An 18509-nucleotide genomic window follows, 5' to 3' on the forward strand; every position below is an offset into this window, starting at 1 on the left:
CCGGAGCTGCCATTCCGCACATACCTTCATGTCCCTGCGCTCGCTGTGGCCGCCCGCCGCCGCCCCGCATCGCTCGCCTGCTCCGGCTGCCGCCCTAACGGCCGCTCCTGCCCGGAGGTGAAGCCGGGACGCGCGGAGGGGGCGGTGGGGTTGGCGGTGGGTCTCGCCCGGAGGAGCCGCCGCCACCACACGCAGCAGCCATGAGCAGCGCCGCTACCGCCACCTCCGCCGCCGCCGCCACTACGGCCGGCAGCGGCGCGGGGGAAGGGGCCGAGGAGGCGGCCAAGGACTCGGCGGACATCGCGGCGTTCTTCCGATCCGGTGAGTGCGGCCCCGTCCCGGGATGGGCTGTGGGGGAAGAAGGGACAGCGGCGAGGCCGCGCTGGAGGTGGCTGTGAAAGGTGGAGGGAAGCGATGTCTTCCTGTGGGAGCTGTGGGGGAGAGGGCCAGGGCAGCCGGCTTTGTCAGGTGGCCTCGGGGAAGGCTCGCCCTCCCTTTGCCGGCAGGGCCATCTCGGCAGTGCCCGACCGTGCGGGGCGCCGCCGTTCTTCCTAGGGGAGGCGGCGGTGCGGGGCCCGGCCCACCTAGGGGCGGCCTGGCCGGGCGGCAGCGGGGAAAGAAAGCTGAGCTCCCTCGTCCCATGCCGGCCGGCAGCGGGGCTTCGTCTCGGGCCCGGCAACTTGCGGGAGCTGCTGCGGGCGGGACGCCACCCTTGCCGGCAGAAGCGCGGCGTGAAAACGGGTGCGGCGGGCGGCCCGGCCGGGGCGGGTGTGGTGGCTGGGTGCTGCCCCGCGGCGGTGTCGCCGGTGACAGGTGCGACTCTCCCTCCGATGCCGGCCCGATGATGGGCGTGTTACCGGGGCCGGGCGGCACCACCTGGCGCCGGGCGAACCCTGTGCCCACGAAAATGTCCCGCCCGGGGCTGCGCCGCGGGACCCAGGCAGCGGAGCCGACGCGCGTCCGAGCAGCCCTCGGTGTCGGAGGCGTGGGGAGGGTGAGCGGGGGCAGGGGAGCGGCGCGCTGCGGTGAGCAGGCTGCACTGGTCGGGGTCGCCCGAGGAGGCAGGGATGATACCGCTATAAAAGGCAACGCGCCTCTGGCCGCACTCCGCCGGTGTCGTGCTGCTGGGTGACGATCGAGGGCAGAGGCGGGAGAGGGCAGCGTTCATAGAGGGTGCTTATAGCGGGAGGAAGAAGAAAAAGACAAAAAACCCAAGTCCACGTTAAGGGGTGTCCAAGGCCGGGCAGCAGCGGCTCTCGGGCGCTACCGGGCTGGGAAGCCAATCTCGCCGTGGAGGCTCGGGAGGGGCAGGGGGGGAGCCTGTTGACAGGCTGCCGGGATAAAAAAAATGGAGGCCGCCTTCTCCCTCGGTGTTTACTCTTGGCACGCAACCGGGCGGGAAGGGCGACTGTCCCCGCCAGCGAGACGTTGTCCCCCGGGGAATGGCGGCGGGGACGGAGAGCAGGGCTGCCTGGGCCGCACGAACCGCTGGCGGCGGGGACGGAGCCCTGCCGGCAGCCTGGGCGGCGGCGAAGCCTCCCTCCGGTGCCGGCTGCCCTCCTCCGAGCGCCGGCAGCTCCTCCCATCCCTCCCGCCTTCCCTCCGCTCTGCCGGCGGCTCCGCACCCTCCCGGGAACCCCCCGGGCGGGGCAGCAAGGCAGGGGTGGGCACTTGGTACGTTTGGATGCCTAAAAAGTAGCGTCGAACACGGAAAATGCAGACTCACCGCTGGACAGATGAGGGGGACTGCCGATTTCGTGTGTAGAAAATATTAACGATGGCAATAGCAATAACAATAAAAGCTGTGTTAATTGGGTTTTTAAGGAAAGTCTGCAAGGGAAGTGGGAAACGGCGTAACCAGTGCTGTTTGCGGTTGGTGCTTCCAGCTGAATGTGTTTGATTTAATGAGGATGAAGGAGGAGGTGTGATTTGCAGCAGACATCCCTGAAGCAGGGTTCAGAGTTGCATTTGCTTGAGCAGACGGTCCAAACAGGGGGCTGCTACCCCTCTGAAGGGCCTTATGCTCCCTCGGCAACCTGTTTCACGTGACAGCAATGATTGTGAAACTCCTTGTCGAGTCAAGATGCTGGCCTTGGTGGGTTTTGTCGTGGAAGGACTGAGCTTTGTCATTCTCAGGAAAATATCTCATTGAAAGCAAAATGATGGATTACAACAGTAGGCTTACAGTCTGTCTAGTGTAGTTAAAATGGGTACATGTGTAGTAACCTTGCTGTTCTGGAAGACCCTGCCAGCTGCATTAATAGTCAACTTCCACTTTTATGTGTGGGTAGAGGGATGACACAGAGTTGATAAGCTTGTAAGTGGTGCAGGGATGACTTCTGATACCGATAACTTCTGATAACAGGGAAGTTGCAATGAGCTTAGTCTTGCAGCAACTGCAAGTCTTAAAGCAGTAGAAGGACATGTCAAATGCTTATCAGAAAACTTTTAGAGCATATTTAACAACTGACATTCTCATTTCTGTATTTATATGTGGAGGTTATCTGCTTCAGCCTGGGCTGTGACATACACTGGAAAATGTTCTGGCATCTCTTGTGGGTGCTTGGTATTGGGAACATCTCTTCACACCCTGCCTCTATGCATGATCTACTCTTTTATAAGGAAAGGATCTATTAAGAGATCTCTGGTGCTTCCCTTTGTTTGAACAGGAGGCACACTTCACCCCCCCCCCCCTCAGTGAAATACAGTGGACACAGCTATCATTGAACAAGAAAAAAAAATTGTTTGGTGTATGTGGGAGAAGACAAAATATTTTTCTCTTCACAGTATTTACAATGACAAATGCTTCCTTTTTCCTGTTACTTGCAGAGAATCTCAGCAAAGCTGTAGCTGTTACTTAAAAGAGAAAATGAGTAAAAATGTTGCAGTGTTTTCCAGGAGGAAAAATTAAAAACCATAAACCCAAAAACCAAAAAATGCAAACAAAAAACAAACCACCAACAAAAAAAATGCCTAAACAATCAGTTCTAATCTTAGATTAAATTGATCAGTTGAGTTGCCAGTGGGGTTATTTGCTTTCCTCCTGTCCTTTTGTAAGACTAAGCCTGAAGTAGAATTAAAATAGCCTAAAGAATGGAATTTCATTATTTGGAAGATGTTTTGTTAGGATATTGAACAGCAGCTGGTTCACATCGCTTGAAATGTGTACGTTTCCATTTTTCACTTTGGTTATGTAAATGTAAACTCTGAGTTGTGGTGGAAATAAGTTGCAATTGAAATGTGAAGAAAGCAGCTGAACTGGAAGTGAGGTAGTAGTATGAAAATATTAAGATTGTGTGTCTTGAATTTCAATGAGGAATCCCTTTATTGGAATTCGAAGAAATTGAGGCAGCTTGCTTTCTGTTATCCATTTGGTATCTAAATCTCATTATTTGAAGTTGAAAAGACAAGAACACCTTGTTAGATCTGTCACCTTCTTTGTGGCAGGATTAGGAGTAAAACTGTTAAGAAGCAGAGTTGAGTGCCAAGCAAAGTGATTACATTTTGACAAAGAAAACACAGTGGTAGTAGGAAGTGCCTTTCTGTCCTATATGTAAATTGAAAATTAGAGATGACTGTCTAAACTGACAGAAGGGATATATTTTGAGCTGAAGATGTGTAGACAAGCATCCCTTTTTTCTTACTAAAGTGCACTGGTGTGACTTGAAAGGACTAATAAAATCTCTTAGAATTATGGAAGGACTGTTACTGCAGGAAAACCCAGCGGCACAGGGTGTAAGTGGCTTGGCAGAGGGGTGTTAATACATATGTTAAGTACACAAGATCTATTCTGTGTGACAAGTTATTAAGATAAAACTTTTCAAAATGTATTCTAAGTTTCAACTTCAAATTGTATGTAGTAGGAAGGGCTGAAAATGGCTAATAAGAGCAAAGTTGAATTTGAGGGACTGCCATCAGGCTTGGAGGGCAGTAACCATACAGAGGTTTTGTTTGGTTGTTCTTTTGTTGTTTTTGTTTCTTATATCTTTGTAAGTTTGGGTCCTCAATATTTTGAGAAGGGAACTGTCAACTGACATCTTTAGCATGCAAAAATGAAGGCTGTCAGGTTTAAATCGTACTGTTCTAACAGTGTCCTCCAAACCAAAAAAATTTCACTAAATTAATGTAGTGAATTTTGGTTTTCAGCATAAAGAACAAAACTTTTTTCATCTAAATAGAGGAGATATTGATCATACATTTTGTAATTAAACTTACCTTTCCGGGATGATGGAGAAATCTGTGAATATCAAAGGATGCAGAGAAGGAGGCTTGGAAGTACTTCAGTGAACTCCTGGCTAGACAGTGTAGCAAGTGCCTTTATAAATTACTCTGAAAAGTCTTAGTGGGGAAAAAAAGTTATCAACTGATAACTCTTCACAGTTTGTGATTAAAGTGGATGTAGTTACTACTTGTAAGATACATTTAATATGAGTCGCTTCTACAAACTGTATAGGGGCTGCATTCATGGATGGACAAACCATACAGTTTTCAAAGCCATTGAGGAGATTTGTGTTGTCACCATCTGTTTATAAGAACTCTTGCTACATTTCCAGAAGTAGTACAATTTACATACTGAGGAAGGGGCAGGGACCTTTTGGAGAGAAATAACTGTTTGAAAAAACAAAGGAAAAACAAGAGGCCCTGGAAGTCTTGTCACTAGGGTGAATAATTACCCAAGCTTTGCCAGGTCAAATCAAAATATAACTGTTAATCGTACTTCATCACTTGATTGGAGGTGGGGGGAATGTGGAGGATTTTTCCATCTAAAAATGAATCTATGCCAAGTGGCAGCAGCCCTTTCTTAGGAGGAGGAGTAAGTCTGTAAGGTGAATGTGGATCTAGGGGAGAGGGTGTCATGAGGTCAAGTCAGAGAACAGGCTGGTAGCCAGAATAGCTTTGAATAGCACCCGGTTCTAACATAGTACGCATACTCTTTCCTGCTTACATATGTGCTTTTAAATGTAAGTTTAATGATATGAGAATTTAAAACTTTGTTTTGAGATATATGTAGGTGCCAAAATGTCTCAGTGAGTATTTTGGGAAAGTGAAATGCTGAAATCCATTGTAGCTGAAGACTTCTGCGATATTAGTGACTTGAGATGTGGATCAGTCTGAGTTCAGCCAATTCAGCCTATAGCAGCCTAGGCTGATGATTGCTTGAGTAGCTGAGATCATATAGGAAATATTAATGAGCATCATGAAAACGTGATTGATTTTTTTTTTTCCCTCTTAAATAATGTGGTTTGCTTAGTTTTCATGAACAACACTGGACAAATAATACTGTAAAGATAAACACCAAAAGGTATATTCAGAAATTTGCTATTTCAATAGTCTACAGAGAAGACCTGTATTTGACTTCATCCTGATCATATTGTTTTATATACTGTTGCCTTGCTTGCTTGCATTAGTGTCCTGTGTGATAGTGATCCGGAAAGTTGGCTGCCAGTCGTAGACAACATTAAAAATACTACTATAGTAGAGAAAGTCTCCTAGGAAGATGGGAAGAAAGGGAGAAGGATGGGAAATATTACATGGAAAAGAAAAAAAAAACAAGCATACTATTAAAAAGCAACATTTTTTTCATGGATCCTACTATTAAAAAACACACCAGCTTTTAGATCATAGGCAAAATAGTTTTCATATTAGGCATCAAACATGAAAAACAGGTCAAATTTTCGGCTTAAATCCATGAAGCAGAACACACAGTGTATAAAATTAAGATATTGACTTTCTAAGAAGGTTCATCCATCTCCTGCTGATGTGTAGTAGCCAGCCTCCATAGAACATAATCAGAGCTGTGGCTGTATGGCTTACTTACAGTGGCAGCTGGAGTAGCCACAGAGTAGTGGCAAATGTCTAACAAAAATAATCTTAACAGTGAAACCAAAAATGAAACATTGGCTGGTGGTACCCAGTACCCACATGATATCTCCATGCTGTCCTCTGCAAGTATTAATTCTTGGGCCCATGGCTGTCAGGAGCTGAGGTGTGTTTGGGGGGTTTTAAGGAATGGTGAGCATGCAGAGAATTGTGAAGTATGAAACAAGTTGACCATTCTTTCATGCAGCTTAGAGTGGCAACAGCAAAAAACATAACAAAAAACTTAAGGTGGTGTGTTGGCTTTTGAAGAATATGTTACTTTGTCCTTTGAGTTGCTTTAGTCAGCGAGAAGGTTGCAAAAAATGTTGCTGTCATTAGTATTGGTTGACCTGGGCTGAAAAGGGAGTCCTCTTATGAAGTTCTGAATCCAGCTCCAGCAGTACATGTTTTAATAAGATGGTTGAAGTATATGTGTGTGGGGGGCAATGATGTTTTGAAAAACACCGTAGATACATGTCGCATCTGGATAGCTGCTAATATGCAATAAGCAGAACAAAAATAGCTACAGAAACAATGAAGTTACAGTGGAGAACTTACTCTGGGAATAGCGTTGTTGGATTGACATTTCCTAGAACAATGAAGACAAGGACGGAGGACTGCAGTGTGAAATGCAGCAGTTTTTGTGCAACTTGGCTTAGAGTGCAACAATCAAACTTCTCAGAGGATGGTGAAGGATGGAGAAAGTTAGAGGTTAGGGTGTGTTTGAAAAGAGGTGGAGGCAGAAGTCATGAATATTTATAAGAGGGACTGAGAATTGCTTGTAGCATCTGCAATAGCTGACAGTTGATAAACTAAATGCATGTTTGGCGTGGAAGGTAAATGGGAGTTAGAGAGAAGCCAGACCCGTTCTTGAGAGGAGTATGTTTGAGCTGGCGTGAAGTGCTGATGTGCTCAGAAAGGAGCTGACAGAGGTAGGAAGAGACTTGGTGTAGCTGAGGCTTTAATTAATTGTGGAGCTTGGTCACCTTGTAGACAAGGTGGGTAGTAAATATTTCTTAAGTAAGTGGTTTCTCTCCATTCAAATGTGTTCCACAGTTATGTGGTGGAGACAGGTAATTTCAGCCTGAAATGTCATATGGCTTCCAAAAGTTTTTCTGTATAAAATGACCATCTAGGTAAAAAAACAAACAAACAAAAAAACCAAACAACCTGAATAAAGACTGGAAAAACGTTCCCTACCCCAATATGAAGAGAAAATATTAATGTTGCTCTGCTCTTTTTCAATTGCAAATTAAAAATAATTAAAAAAAAAAAATCTAATGTCAACAAATGGGTCTGTTTAAATGCAGACTATTAGGTCAGTTTATTAATAAGGTGAAACTGCACTGTCATTTTGGTCTGCAGCTTGAAGAAGGAGGTTAAATCACTGGAATAGCTGTTTGTGGTCAGCAAAATTGTTAAAATGGGAAAGACATATTGAAAATTTGGAAATGAGCTAGTGGTTGAGGATTATTCTTCTGAAAGTGGGTGATGATTTTAATGAGAACAAAAGAAACTAGTTTTTCTGCTTGATGTTCTTGAGAACCAAGTCTAATATTAAAAAACAAACAAAAAACCAACCAACCAACCAAAACAAACAAAAAAAGAGGCTACTGGTTAAAATAAAGCAAAGTATTGAAGGTCGTAGCAGGTTGTTTTAAATCTAATGACTGAAATGGTTGCATGTACTTGGTTGTTCTCGCAAAGAAATTTGCTTGAGTTGTATCTTTGTTTAACTTACCATTTTTCTTGGTGCAGCGAAATCAAGAAGTAGACTACTGGTGAAGTAATGCTGATGATCTGCAAAGCTGAGTCATATTCCTTCAGGAAGGATACTGCTGTTTTGAGAAAACAGATCACTTACCCAGTAGTGAGGAGGAGGAATTGAAATGACAAGGAACAACTCAACTGCTTTTAGCAGTAGACACTACAGTACATTAAAGCATCTGATTTTCAGCCTCTAGAGTAGTTTGTTACATTGATATACAAAGAGGAGGGTCATAAGTGAGTTGTGTCCACAAAGCTTCACCAAACTGTCTGATTGGCAAGACTGCTTTAAAGATACAAAGATCTTTTCAGAGGCTTCTCTGCCAAGTAACTACTCTAACTCATCTGAAACCGGATCTTTTGATCTCAACATCTTGTGGTTGCACGGAGGAGGAGAAATGTCATTGTGTATTTGTTTAAAAAATAGGGTTGTTTCCCGAGATCGTTGAGTGGAGTCTTCTCAGATCATTTAGTCAAATTTGTTTCATCTTCTGTGTCACTGTTACTGCCATGCATAAGTAGCAATAGCACTGGTTAATAAGAAACACTGTAAATATGTAACAGGTTTTCCTAGTGAGCAGTGCTGAACTGTGCATCTGGCTGGTACTTTGAATGTGATATTTTGTAACCTGGACCTTACTTAAGAACTGCAATCAGTATTGCTGTTTTGAAATTATGCTGTGTGTTGTTGTGTGCAGTTTGTTTGTTTGTTTGTTTGTTTTTGTTGTTGTTGTTTTATTTTTTTTTCTATCATCCTTAAGAGGAAAAAAGGAACCTTTGCAGGGAAATGAGAAAATTCCTTAAGTTTTTTGTCTCTTAGGGCCTAAGATGATAAGGAAGCAAGATGTAAATGATAAGAAGAAAAACATAGGCTTCCAGCACTCAAAAATATGGCAGCAGTTTGCTTTGCTTGGTATGTTTTATAATATTTCAACAGGTAGCTCAGGTAATTCCTACAAATCTGTGCAAGGGTCAGTTTGATGTTACTGACTTGGGTTACAGAATTAGAATGTGAGGCTGAGATTCAAGATGGTTTGTTTTACCAGTATGCGTGGAGATATACATTTGCATGTATTAGTGTCAAACTAAATATTCCAGGTAGCTTAGAAAACTGAGTTTGAATGATGAATCTTTTCAACAAAAAGTTGAAGAAAGTATTCTGGGTGACAGGTGCTGAATTAGACAATTATGAGTAGTCCCAATGTGTTCTAGTCATCTGTGAAACTACCCAGAGCTCAGTTACTCATGTTTCCTTGTAGGCTTATTGCATGTATGAGCAGTAAGTTATTCGTGAGATGTCTGCAGGCTGTAAACAACCAGTAGTGATTTTTGCGGTTAACTTCATACATAACTGTTTGGCAATTAGAGGCTGAGGGTCTAGTGTCACAGTGAAGTGAGATTTCCTAAGTGCTAAAAATGATCAGGGAAATATACTGCAGCCAGTAGAGCTCACAAGGGCATGTTAAATACCTGCTTGTTTTTATCTAGTTAGTACCTCACTTTTTGCATAAAACAGTGAATTTAAATCCAAAACCTCCAGATTTTATACTGAATTCCTGTCTTTTTGTGCATCAGTCAAACCTTCCGCCTTATGAGATACTTTGTCAAGGCATTTGGTCAAAGGCTTTTAATTAAGCTTTGTGATGGTCACATAGCTGGTAAATAACTTTGAGGCTGTCAAACAATGAGAAGTGTTATTGCTGAGGATTCTTGAAAAAAAGAAAAGTCTCAAATGTTGAAGTCTTGAGGACTGTTTTTTTTCAGAGCCCAAGCAGATGTTAAATATTGGGGTGAAATGAGGTGATGTTTCTGAAGACTTGGCCCAGATAATAAAGGGAAGATGCATCAAGAACATCCCAAGAAGTGAGTTAGAATAAATGGAGTGTTTAAATACTAAATATTACTTGGCTAAACCCTTAAGTTTACACAATGGACTTTGCTGTACCCGTTGTGTAGAGTTGGCTGTATGTTATTGGATATAATTTTCTACAAGCATTAAGGTAGTAAGTCCTTCATTTTCCAAATGTTTATCATGTCGCTAACCTTTGGACATGTTGGGTTATGCAGCATTGAGTGCACAGATGGTTTCCAAGATCATAAAAATGCTGCACCTTCTTCTAAAGAGTTTAGACTGAGGCTGAAATGTCTTGGCCTTTAGTAATTCTGGAATTAGAAGCATAGATATTAAAACAAGGTGAATTGAAATATGAGTTGACTGTGTTGTCCTGTTCTACACAAAAGCTGATGGTTCAGTGTGGTTAAGATCAGACTTGAGAAGATACTAAACCCCATCTTTTGAGGCCTCTTTTTGTCTGTTACTATAGAGAAATAAAATAGGATATGATTTTTCTGCAAAAGAAACTGGACAGGCAAGTTTTTTTTTTTTTTTAATTTTTAAATAAATTTTTAAATACAGTTTTAGATAAAGCTTTTATCCCTGTATTCATTTATTTATTTGCTTTATTGATGTTATTTAGCAAGTCCGTTTGGGTTGCATATTGCTCTCCAGGTTGGTCCTAAAAGAATGGAAATGGGACAGTTACAGCAGTTGCTTATGCTCTTGCTTTGCACCCCATAAAGTCTGACGTTATGTACCTCAAGTACTTGTTTTCTGCAGGTAAGGGAAGCTGTTAGATTTGAACTTGCCATGGCTTGCAAATTTTGAAGAGGACATCAGTGCTGTGCATTGCTTGACTGACAGGACTGTGGAGCCAGGCTTTTGTAAGAACAAAGGCAAACCAACTAAAATTTATTAGGACAATGGCACCTTTTCAGATGGAAAGATGAGGTCAGCCATAACGGCTTATTTAATATAAAACATTAACAAGACAATCAACAAGTTACAATATAAGTAAATAAAAATTAAAAAACCCAGCTTCTCCAAATGTAGTGGAAAGCTGTCTTTGGAAGGAAAACAAGGATGCTCAGTTTGACTGAATTTCGTGTCTTGGTGATTGAGCAAAGTTACAAACCTGGACATCATTTCTGTTCCCATTATGGGAAAATTTGGCTGTCTATTGAGTTATCAAGGCAGTAGAACCAAGGCAAGCCTGCTTGTAAGAAAGTGATAAAATATGGTTTGGCTATTGGCAATCCTTGCAGAGGATAGCCATGACATGCTGTTACCCGTCAGTGCAGAAAGAGCAATATCTTTTGTAATACAGTGCAAGGACTGGAGTCAAATTTGCCTGTCCTCAACTCAGTACAACTCAGCTAACAATAACCACTTGGCATCTATGTTAACTCTTTTTTTTAAGCTTGGAATCAGATGCATCCTTCCCCAGCCAAAGGGAAACATTTGAGAAGCTGTGACGCATTTACACAGATGAAGGAAGGAAATGTCCAAAAGAGTCAAAAGCTAAAAGTAGATCAGTTTGCTGAGTTGAACTCTGGGTGGGAATTGAAGAACTAAATATAAATCTAAATTTGAACCTTTGTGGCTTTTTTTTTTTTTTCTCTCCCATTAAACTTTATGGTGGATAACTTCAGGTGAAGACTTGTGTCAAGCCTTGTAAGGTGGCTTTCTGGTGCCTTAAATAGACAGCACTGAGAATTCTGATCACTTATTGATGATTATTGCTATAGCACAGTTTAACTCCCTGACAAAGTGGATTGCAGGTTTTTGTTTGTTTGTTAAGAGCTTCTCTATGCAAATGGTATCTCCTGACTCTACTGAACAGAAGTTTTAACCTAGAAGCTATTAGAACCAGTATGTATGAGGTTAAGAAAAAGAGAAGTATTTTTTTTCCCCACCTTCTTCAAGAAACAGTAAGTTTACCTCTGTCTGACCTGTATGTAAAAAACAGTGATAACCTGAATATTTAAGAAGTGATATTTGGTTTTCCAAAAAGGTTTGCCTTCTGCCCTGACACAAACCCCAGTTTGGAAGCTATGAGCTTTCCTTTGTGACAAATTAAAAATAAGCTTGTTGGAGTGTTTAAAATTTGTGTAATGGAAGAGAATATTGGAAAAGCTTTATATGTGAGAGTGTTCCTAGATTGCTGTCCCTAGATGATGATGATACTGCTGTGAAAATGAAGATAAGCAAATTTTCTCTTCTCTTCCCTTTTCCTGGAGTAACAGTATACATTTTTGTGGGAACTAGGGGCAACTCACAGAATACTGCTACTTAAAAACTGGGCTTTTCCCATCTGATGAGGCAGGGCCAGTGCAAGTGAATCCTTGTGGCTTAGTGTTTACCACCTTCCAGTGAAGAGCAGTTATGTCATGATGCAATACCTAATTCTAAGCTTTGCAATGGAGAGATGAAATACATACAGTTAGTGCTTTGACTTTGTCAGAAAAACAAATGTTACTATTAAAGTAGATGTGTTTCCAAATAAATGTAATATGAAATGATGGGTAGAAATGGTAATTACTGCTTGACATTGATCTAATCAATGCTATCTTCCCCTCCAGCCCACAAGGTGGGAGGGTTGTTTTTTTTATATTTGATACCTTCCCTTTTCTTACTATGTTGACTGCTGTAGAATGTTTGCTTGGCAGATGTATAAATAGTTCTGCTCTTGTTTGCTCTTTGTTTGGTTTCCCAGAGGAGCCTGAGAATGTTTTTGCAAAGTTGTTTTGCAGATTTGGTGTCTTTGATTACTAAAATAGTATTTGTTCCAAGCAGCAGTTTATCTGTTAAAGTGATTAACAGTTTGTAGCAAAATGACCTGACTACCTACAGTCACCTGTATATATCAATGTGCACATTTAAACTTTGTATTTATGGACTATATTGTTATATAGCAAAGTGTGAGAACTGCTGGTTTTAAAATCTCATTTTTCTAGAATATGTTTTTGAAGTGGATTTGCCCATGTTGCTGTCCCCACTGTGTTAACCCACTGTTAGAAAGTTAAAGCTGCAAAAACCTTTTGAAAGACCAGTTGGCTAGCTGGACAGCTACTTAATCTCTGGTGTTTCTGCTTGTAGGCAGGTTCATGATGTAGAATCTGAGCAGGATGTGACTTGCAGTTCACGTCTGTTGAGACAACAAGAGTGAGTTCAAAGAGGGAGAAGGTGCTGCTCTCCACAATGCTGTGGGTGGCCTCTAGGCAGTGAAAAGGAGGTGGCAGAGCCCTGCGTTTGGGTGTGGGAAGGTAAGGATGGATCTATGTTTATACTAAGGCAGAGCACTTAATGGGCAGCCTTTAAGTTGTATGGGCTGCCTGAGCTCTGTTCTGCTGTGCATTTGCTGCAGCATTTTTATGTGTTGATTTAGGAGAGAAAAAGAGGAAGATTTTTTTGTGGTCAAGAGGAGCCAACGTAGTACCCTAGGCTTTGATTTGTTTCTCTGTGGAGTGTTTTAGTACTTGGGGTAGAAAACTCACTCTCATTTGCCTCCTTTGCTAATACTTTGCGTCCTGGTTCCTCCTGTTCTAGCTACAAGGCTTCAGAAGTGGGGTACAAAAGTGGCTGGTTTGGGTTCTCCTAATTTAATGAGACTTGCCTAACCACAGGAGAGATGAGTGTTAGAGGAGGGGTAGCTATACTTTTCCAGAGTGGCTTTTTACTGTCTTAATTGTTGTCCTCACTTGCATGATCCCTTCTTTTGTTCCTTTTCCTCAATAAATAATGCAGAGGTCCAACACACAATAAGCTCAATCACTAGGCATCAGTGTTCATATCCACAGGAGGTCCATTATGTGTACAGAGATAAGTAGGGGGTCCTATGGAAAAGCACTGCCTGGTTTGAGTGTTACAGCATGTGTGCTACACTGACAAATAGCGGTTGCACAGGCAGCCTTAATGCTGCGTTACCTAGTTTTTGAGTGCTTTTTGTGGCAGCTTCAGTCAAGTCTGGTGCTAGGTCAATTATTGTTTAGGGTTTACATAAAGTTTTCATTAAATGCCTTAGTGGATGACAGTAGATGACATTAGTTTTACCAGGCTGCATTAGATTAATATGTTACATCAGAGTTATTTTGAGAGTAGAAATGTATTAATTCACTATATAATATTAAGGAAGATGGACATGTAAGCTTCTTTTTTATGTAGTCATATCGAGAAAAGCATCTCTTCAAACACAAATTCAGTACTTTACTTGGAGACTTTTTTTTTTCTTAGACAAACAACCCATGTATGCTCTGTTAAATTTCTTAGGGTTTGATTTGTGTCACTTTAACATGGTGTTAGTTCTGCCATGTTATTCTAGTAAAACTACATGAAGCAAGATGTAAAAATTGTCAAATATTAAGGAAGAAAAAGGAACCAAATGCTAAATTATCCTTTCACAAGCTTATATATAATTAAGATCTAAACGATAAAGTGTTTTCAGGTGAGGGAAGCTTTCCACAGCATGATAGGCTAGGTTTCTTGTGTAGACCCCCTCTGGAAGAATAGATGACACTGAAGGACTTAATTGGAAACACATATTGATAAGTGACTACACTTTATTTTCCCAAGCTATGTGGACTGTAAAACAGCAGCTTTACCACTTCTGTGTGTAATAATAAGATACTTACTAAACTGAGCTATCGTGTAACCTCTGAGAAAGAACCTGAATGGAAATGAAGGAATGCTTCATTCCTCAGGATAGGAAAGAATTATGTTTCTGTGTAAGAGCCGCATTCCTCCTCTTTTGTGGAATAGGAATTGTCTGAATATGTGAAATAACTGTTTGCATAGTAAGCTAAAACTCTAAATGCAATAAAATTGATTCCTTGAAAGGTGACTGGGAAGATAGCTAATTATCACGGACAAAATAATGCTGTGTCTTCATAGTGGACTTGTATGTCAAAAGACTACAAAAGTGGAAATGTTAGACTTGTATTTAAAACCTCAATATTTAACAGTTTCCAAGTCCTCTTCTTGGAGATCGGGTGTCTCAGCTTTTGAACAGTGCATAGCATAAGAGCAGTATTACCATCCACATTAAAACCAAGAATGAATTAATTCTGTTTAATTGGTGCATTTCTCATCCAAACATCCTTTCCTTTTGAAGAAAATCTGAGAATAAGACCAGGATCCAAGGCAAATTTTGTGTTTCTGTTGTGCTGTTGATATAATGGGGAAAGGGATGGAGACGTGAGCAGAACAGTTGTTCGCACTGGGGACCAGTTGAGCAATTTCTAATTAGTGAAGCTGGACTTCTGTGTGAATTGTTGAGTATGTGGTAGTTGCAGTAGAGCTCTGGAGAATAAGCTCTGCTGTCCTTATCTTGGTTCTGCCCAAATATATTGAAGTTTGGCATTGATGTGAGATGTAGTCTTCAAGAAGACATCAATACTTGGCCTAGGGGCAGGCAGGAGCGTATCTATTAATAAAACGGTAAAGGATGGAAGATAAAATCAAGGAAGGAGGAGAGAACTGAGCATGAGGGTCAGTTTACTTACAGAACTACTAGGAATTGCCACACTACCTACCTGCTACAAAAGCTGTTGTCTCTTTTGTGGTTGAAGTCTTATACTGAAACAGAACTAAGAGTTCTACTGATGTACACAGACAGATTAATTGATGCAAGGAAGCCTGAATTTTCACAGGCCATTTGACAGAAAATGTACTGTTGCCCTGAAGCAACTGCTGATTTTAAGGCCAAAAGAAAGATTTTCTTGTTTTAAAGCAGAGCACGAGAAGTATGAGCCTGGGCATAAGAATGGGGAAGAGATAATGGCTATCTGATGCAGAAGACTTGGGATTGCCAGTGTGGTGAGGTCAGGGGAGAACTGACCCTTGAAAGGAATAGGGAGATGGGTTGTCTTTTATTTACTACCATGCCACTCAGATATTTGCTTTACAGGGATAATGTGCTCAAATCCAAGAGACAAGCTGTTAATAGGCCCTGCCCTAGATAGGCCTAATGTTTCTTTATTCCCTGAAGAGAATAGCAAGGAACAGGGAAGAAAGTTGCATAGAATTACTTAATTTTGTATTGCGAAGTAGAATCTTGATGACATAACTCAAGAAAAAGTTACTATTAACATGTTTTTACCGTAAAATTACCTTTTTCCGTACCACTCTTCCTCAAATTCCTGCCAGTCGCAGCAGAAAAGTATTCCTTGGGTTTCTGTGGAAAGGGCAGCTCAGTTGTTGAAAGGAGGTCACTGACACAGTCTTAGTTCCACCAGGACCCCAGTACATCAGCAGGTTTGTGGTTAATCACCTTGCTCTAGCTTCTGGTCTGGCAGGAGTACTGCCTGATCTTCAGAGATTTGTTGAACCTCATCTCTGGGTAATCATTGTGTTGTGTTCAGATGAGATTACTAATCATGTCTTTTAATTAGAGAAATATCATAGCTGTAGGAAAATAAAGTGATTTGGATATGTTGATGGTTGTTTTGCTGAGTCTCCTCTGCTTAAGGAGAATCAAAACCTCCTGCACTGGTAAATGTATGCTCTCGAATATAAAGAAAGCATGACTAATTCTTTCTGGTCAAAAGTTGTTCTTGGTGGCATAGTGAGAGATGTGAAGCATAAATTGCCTTGTACTGAACCTATAAAGAGCCAGCTAAATCACCCTTATTTTGATTGTAAAGTATGTTGAAGGATATGGTTAATGCAGATTTCCAAATAGGGCAGTTCATATAGCTGAAAAAAAATGAAGCAGAATTAGGAGGAAAAAAAAAAAAAGAGAACTAACTTGAGTTTACTCCCTGGGCTAACAGTAATTTCAAAGTTAATGTATGCTGAGATGTTGCTTTGACAGTAATCTTGAATCTAATCCTGCAGGATGAAATTAGAATTGTCATTCCCTGTGATATTTAAAATGCTTATAACTGGCTTCATTTTAGCACAGAAAGTGAGTATGGTGGAGCTATTTTTTTCAAATAATGTTTCCTTCAGTAGTTGCTATCTGTGAATTTTATCTAGTGTTAACAGCATTCAAGTGTCTAAAATTGAGAATATATTGCTGTAAGAAACCAGCAAACCACAACATGTACGTTTTGTTCACTGCCTTTAATTTAAGCATGGCATTACTATCAAGTGTCCTGCTTTTGTGGCTTATTTGATCAGAGTTCTGAATTCATTGGAAGTATTTCGGTCCATGTTTTAAAGATAAAAATCAGTACTGTGACATTTTCAAGCTTGTGGAAGAAATTGTCAGTTAGCCAGATGTATGAAATTACTAATTGGCTGATAGATTCAAAATGATCCTTAATTAAAAGCATAAGTTTTATAAAGATAGCTGTGCGTTAATGAGGTAATTTTATGTTTTCCGTTAAAATTGGCCTTGCCAAAGGGAGGCTTTGTGACAGTGTCCTGTAAAGGTAGGAGTGGAAAAAATCGTTAGTGGAATGGAAGGACAGGTAGAGGCTTGTGTTTATGTACAGTTGAAAAAACTAGACTTAAAAATAATGTAACAGAAGAGCCATACTGATATGAAGGAACAAAATATCAGGGTAGTAATTTATAGCAAATGTAATTCACAGTTCTAAACAGCAACACAGCAGTCCTTAACAGCCTAACTTAGATATAAAATGTGAAAATAATTACCAGTGCACCCCTTATGCTGCCAGTGGTTCTACCTGTGAACTTGTTCTGGTCTGACTTTCAAGTTGTAGTTGTTTCTAAGGCTAGAAATGGTTACGCAAGTTTTGCTGAGGCTTGCTGTCTGATAATGCTGTACTTGTTCTGGCTCTTTGGGTATCTGTGGTTGTTTTCCTATTGCCCTACTTGTTAATGCTGTTGGGAAAGTTCTTCCTGAAGCAGCGGCTGTACGCTGGACTTTGCTGTGCCTAGTACAGGGAAACTCCGGTCTGACTGGCTCCTGTCTGTTGAAGAAAGTTGAATGTAGGCTGCACAACTTGAATTCCTGAGAAGAAAGAGGTCATACATGTGTTCTTTAAAAAAATTTTAGGTACTACATCTCTGCCTCTCCCTCAAGCTTTCAGAGACATATCTGAATATAGCCTCAATTAAATTCCTGTCCTTTAATGAAGGAAGTCCTTTGCTTAATGTGTAGCTGATATACTTGGAACATTAGGGCATCAGTCAGGATCCAGAATTAATTGCCACTTGGGACTGGTAGTGCCACGTGGGCACTGAAAAAGAACACTGTCTCTTTCAAAAGCCTTCTGAAATGGTCAGCTTTGAAAATGAGCCACATTGTTATTACGTTAAAGAAAGTACTTTGAGTATTGAATCTTGCTTCTCGTTTTTACCTTGTAACAACAAAAGCAAATAAATATTTTGTGTGCTGAAGATGGCACAAATTGGAAGAGGAGAACCATAACTTCCTTACTTGCTGCCTTCTTGTGCTCCCTCTCCCCTCTACCAGTTCTCAAACGTAGGAGGAAAAAGCCCAAAGTTGGCACAAACGGAAGAGGGCATCTCGTTCCAAAACCAATGACTAATGCGTCAGTCCATGGTAGAACAACATTGTTTTAACGTGGCTAAGGCCCTGTTCTTTCCTTTGTATTTAATTCCTTCCTGTTTGAGAACATTGTCTTTAGAATACACTTTTATATCAGCTTGAATGGTAGGAACTTTGTGCTTATTGCTATAGTACCTGTATTAATTTGTTGGTACAGCTGTTTCAAGTAGAAAAAAAAAAAGTTAAGCAGGCATTTACTGTGGGATAGCAAGTCTATTTGTTAGCAGTGCTGTTAAAGCATACTAGATACATGTGGAATTAAAAGAAGGCAGGTGATGTGGATCTCTATGTATAGCTGTCAGTTAAATAGCCCAGATGAATCTCAAGTAAATAACTGATGGGTGTTAAGGAACTTGGCGTCAGCTGCCATGGCCCCTCACATTGCATCAGTTAATATACAATATTAGACTCCATTGCTCAGTTAAAGGAAACACCTAATTTTCAGTAATGCTTCAGCTAATGTCCAGGCATTTCTGTGACTTGAACTTCAAAAGTAAAATTTGAGGTAACTACTCTACATGTTCTCTCTGACTAATTTCTGTGACTTATATGGGACTGGTTGTGGGC

The 18509-nt window shown here is 41.3% G+C and overlaps 1 protein-coding gene across 1 annotated transcript in view; it reads left to right on the forward strand.

The window, feature by feature from the left end:
* The first annotated feature begins 28 nt into the window (after positions 1-28).
* Positions 29-18509, forward strand: part of TRIO (trio Rho guanine nucleotide exchange factor) — a 252964-nt gene continuing 234483 nt past the window's right edge. The window contains 2 exon segments of the mRNA XM_065831948.2: positions 29-114; positions 116-321. Of these exon segments, the coding sequence (XP_065688020.1) occupies positions 29-114; positions 116-321 (292 nt within the window).

Source organism: Patagioenas fasciata, chromosome 2, assembly GCF_037038585.1.
Source record: "Patagioenas fasciata isolate bPatFas1 chromosome 2, bPatFas1.hap1, whole genome shotgun sequence".
Lineage (NCBI taxonomy): Eukaryota > Metazoa > Chordata > Aves > Columbiformes > Columbidae > Patagioenas > Patagioenas fasciata.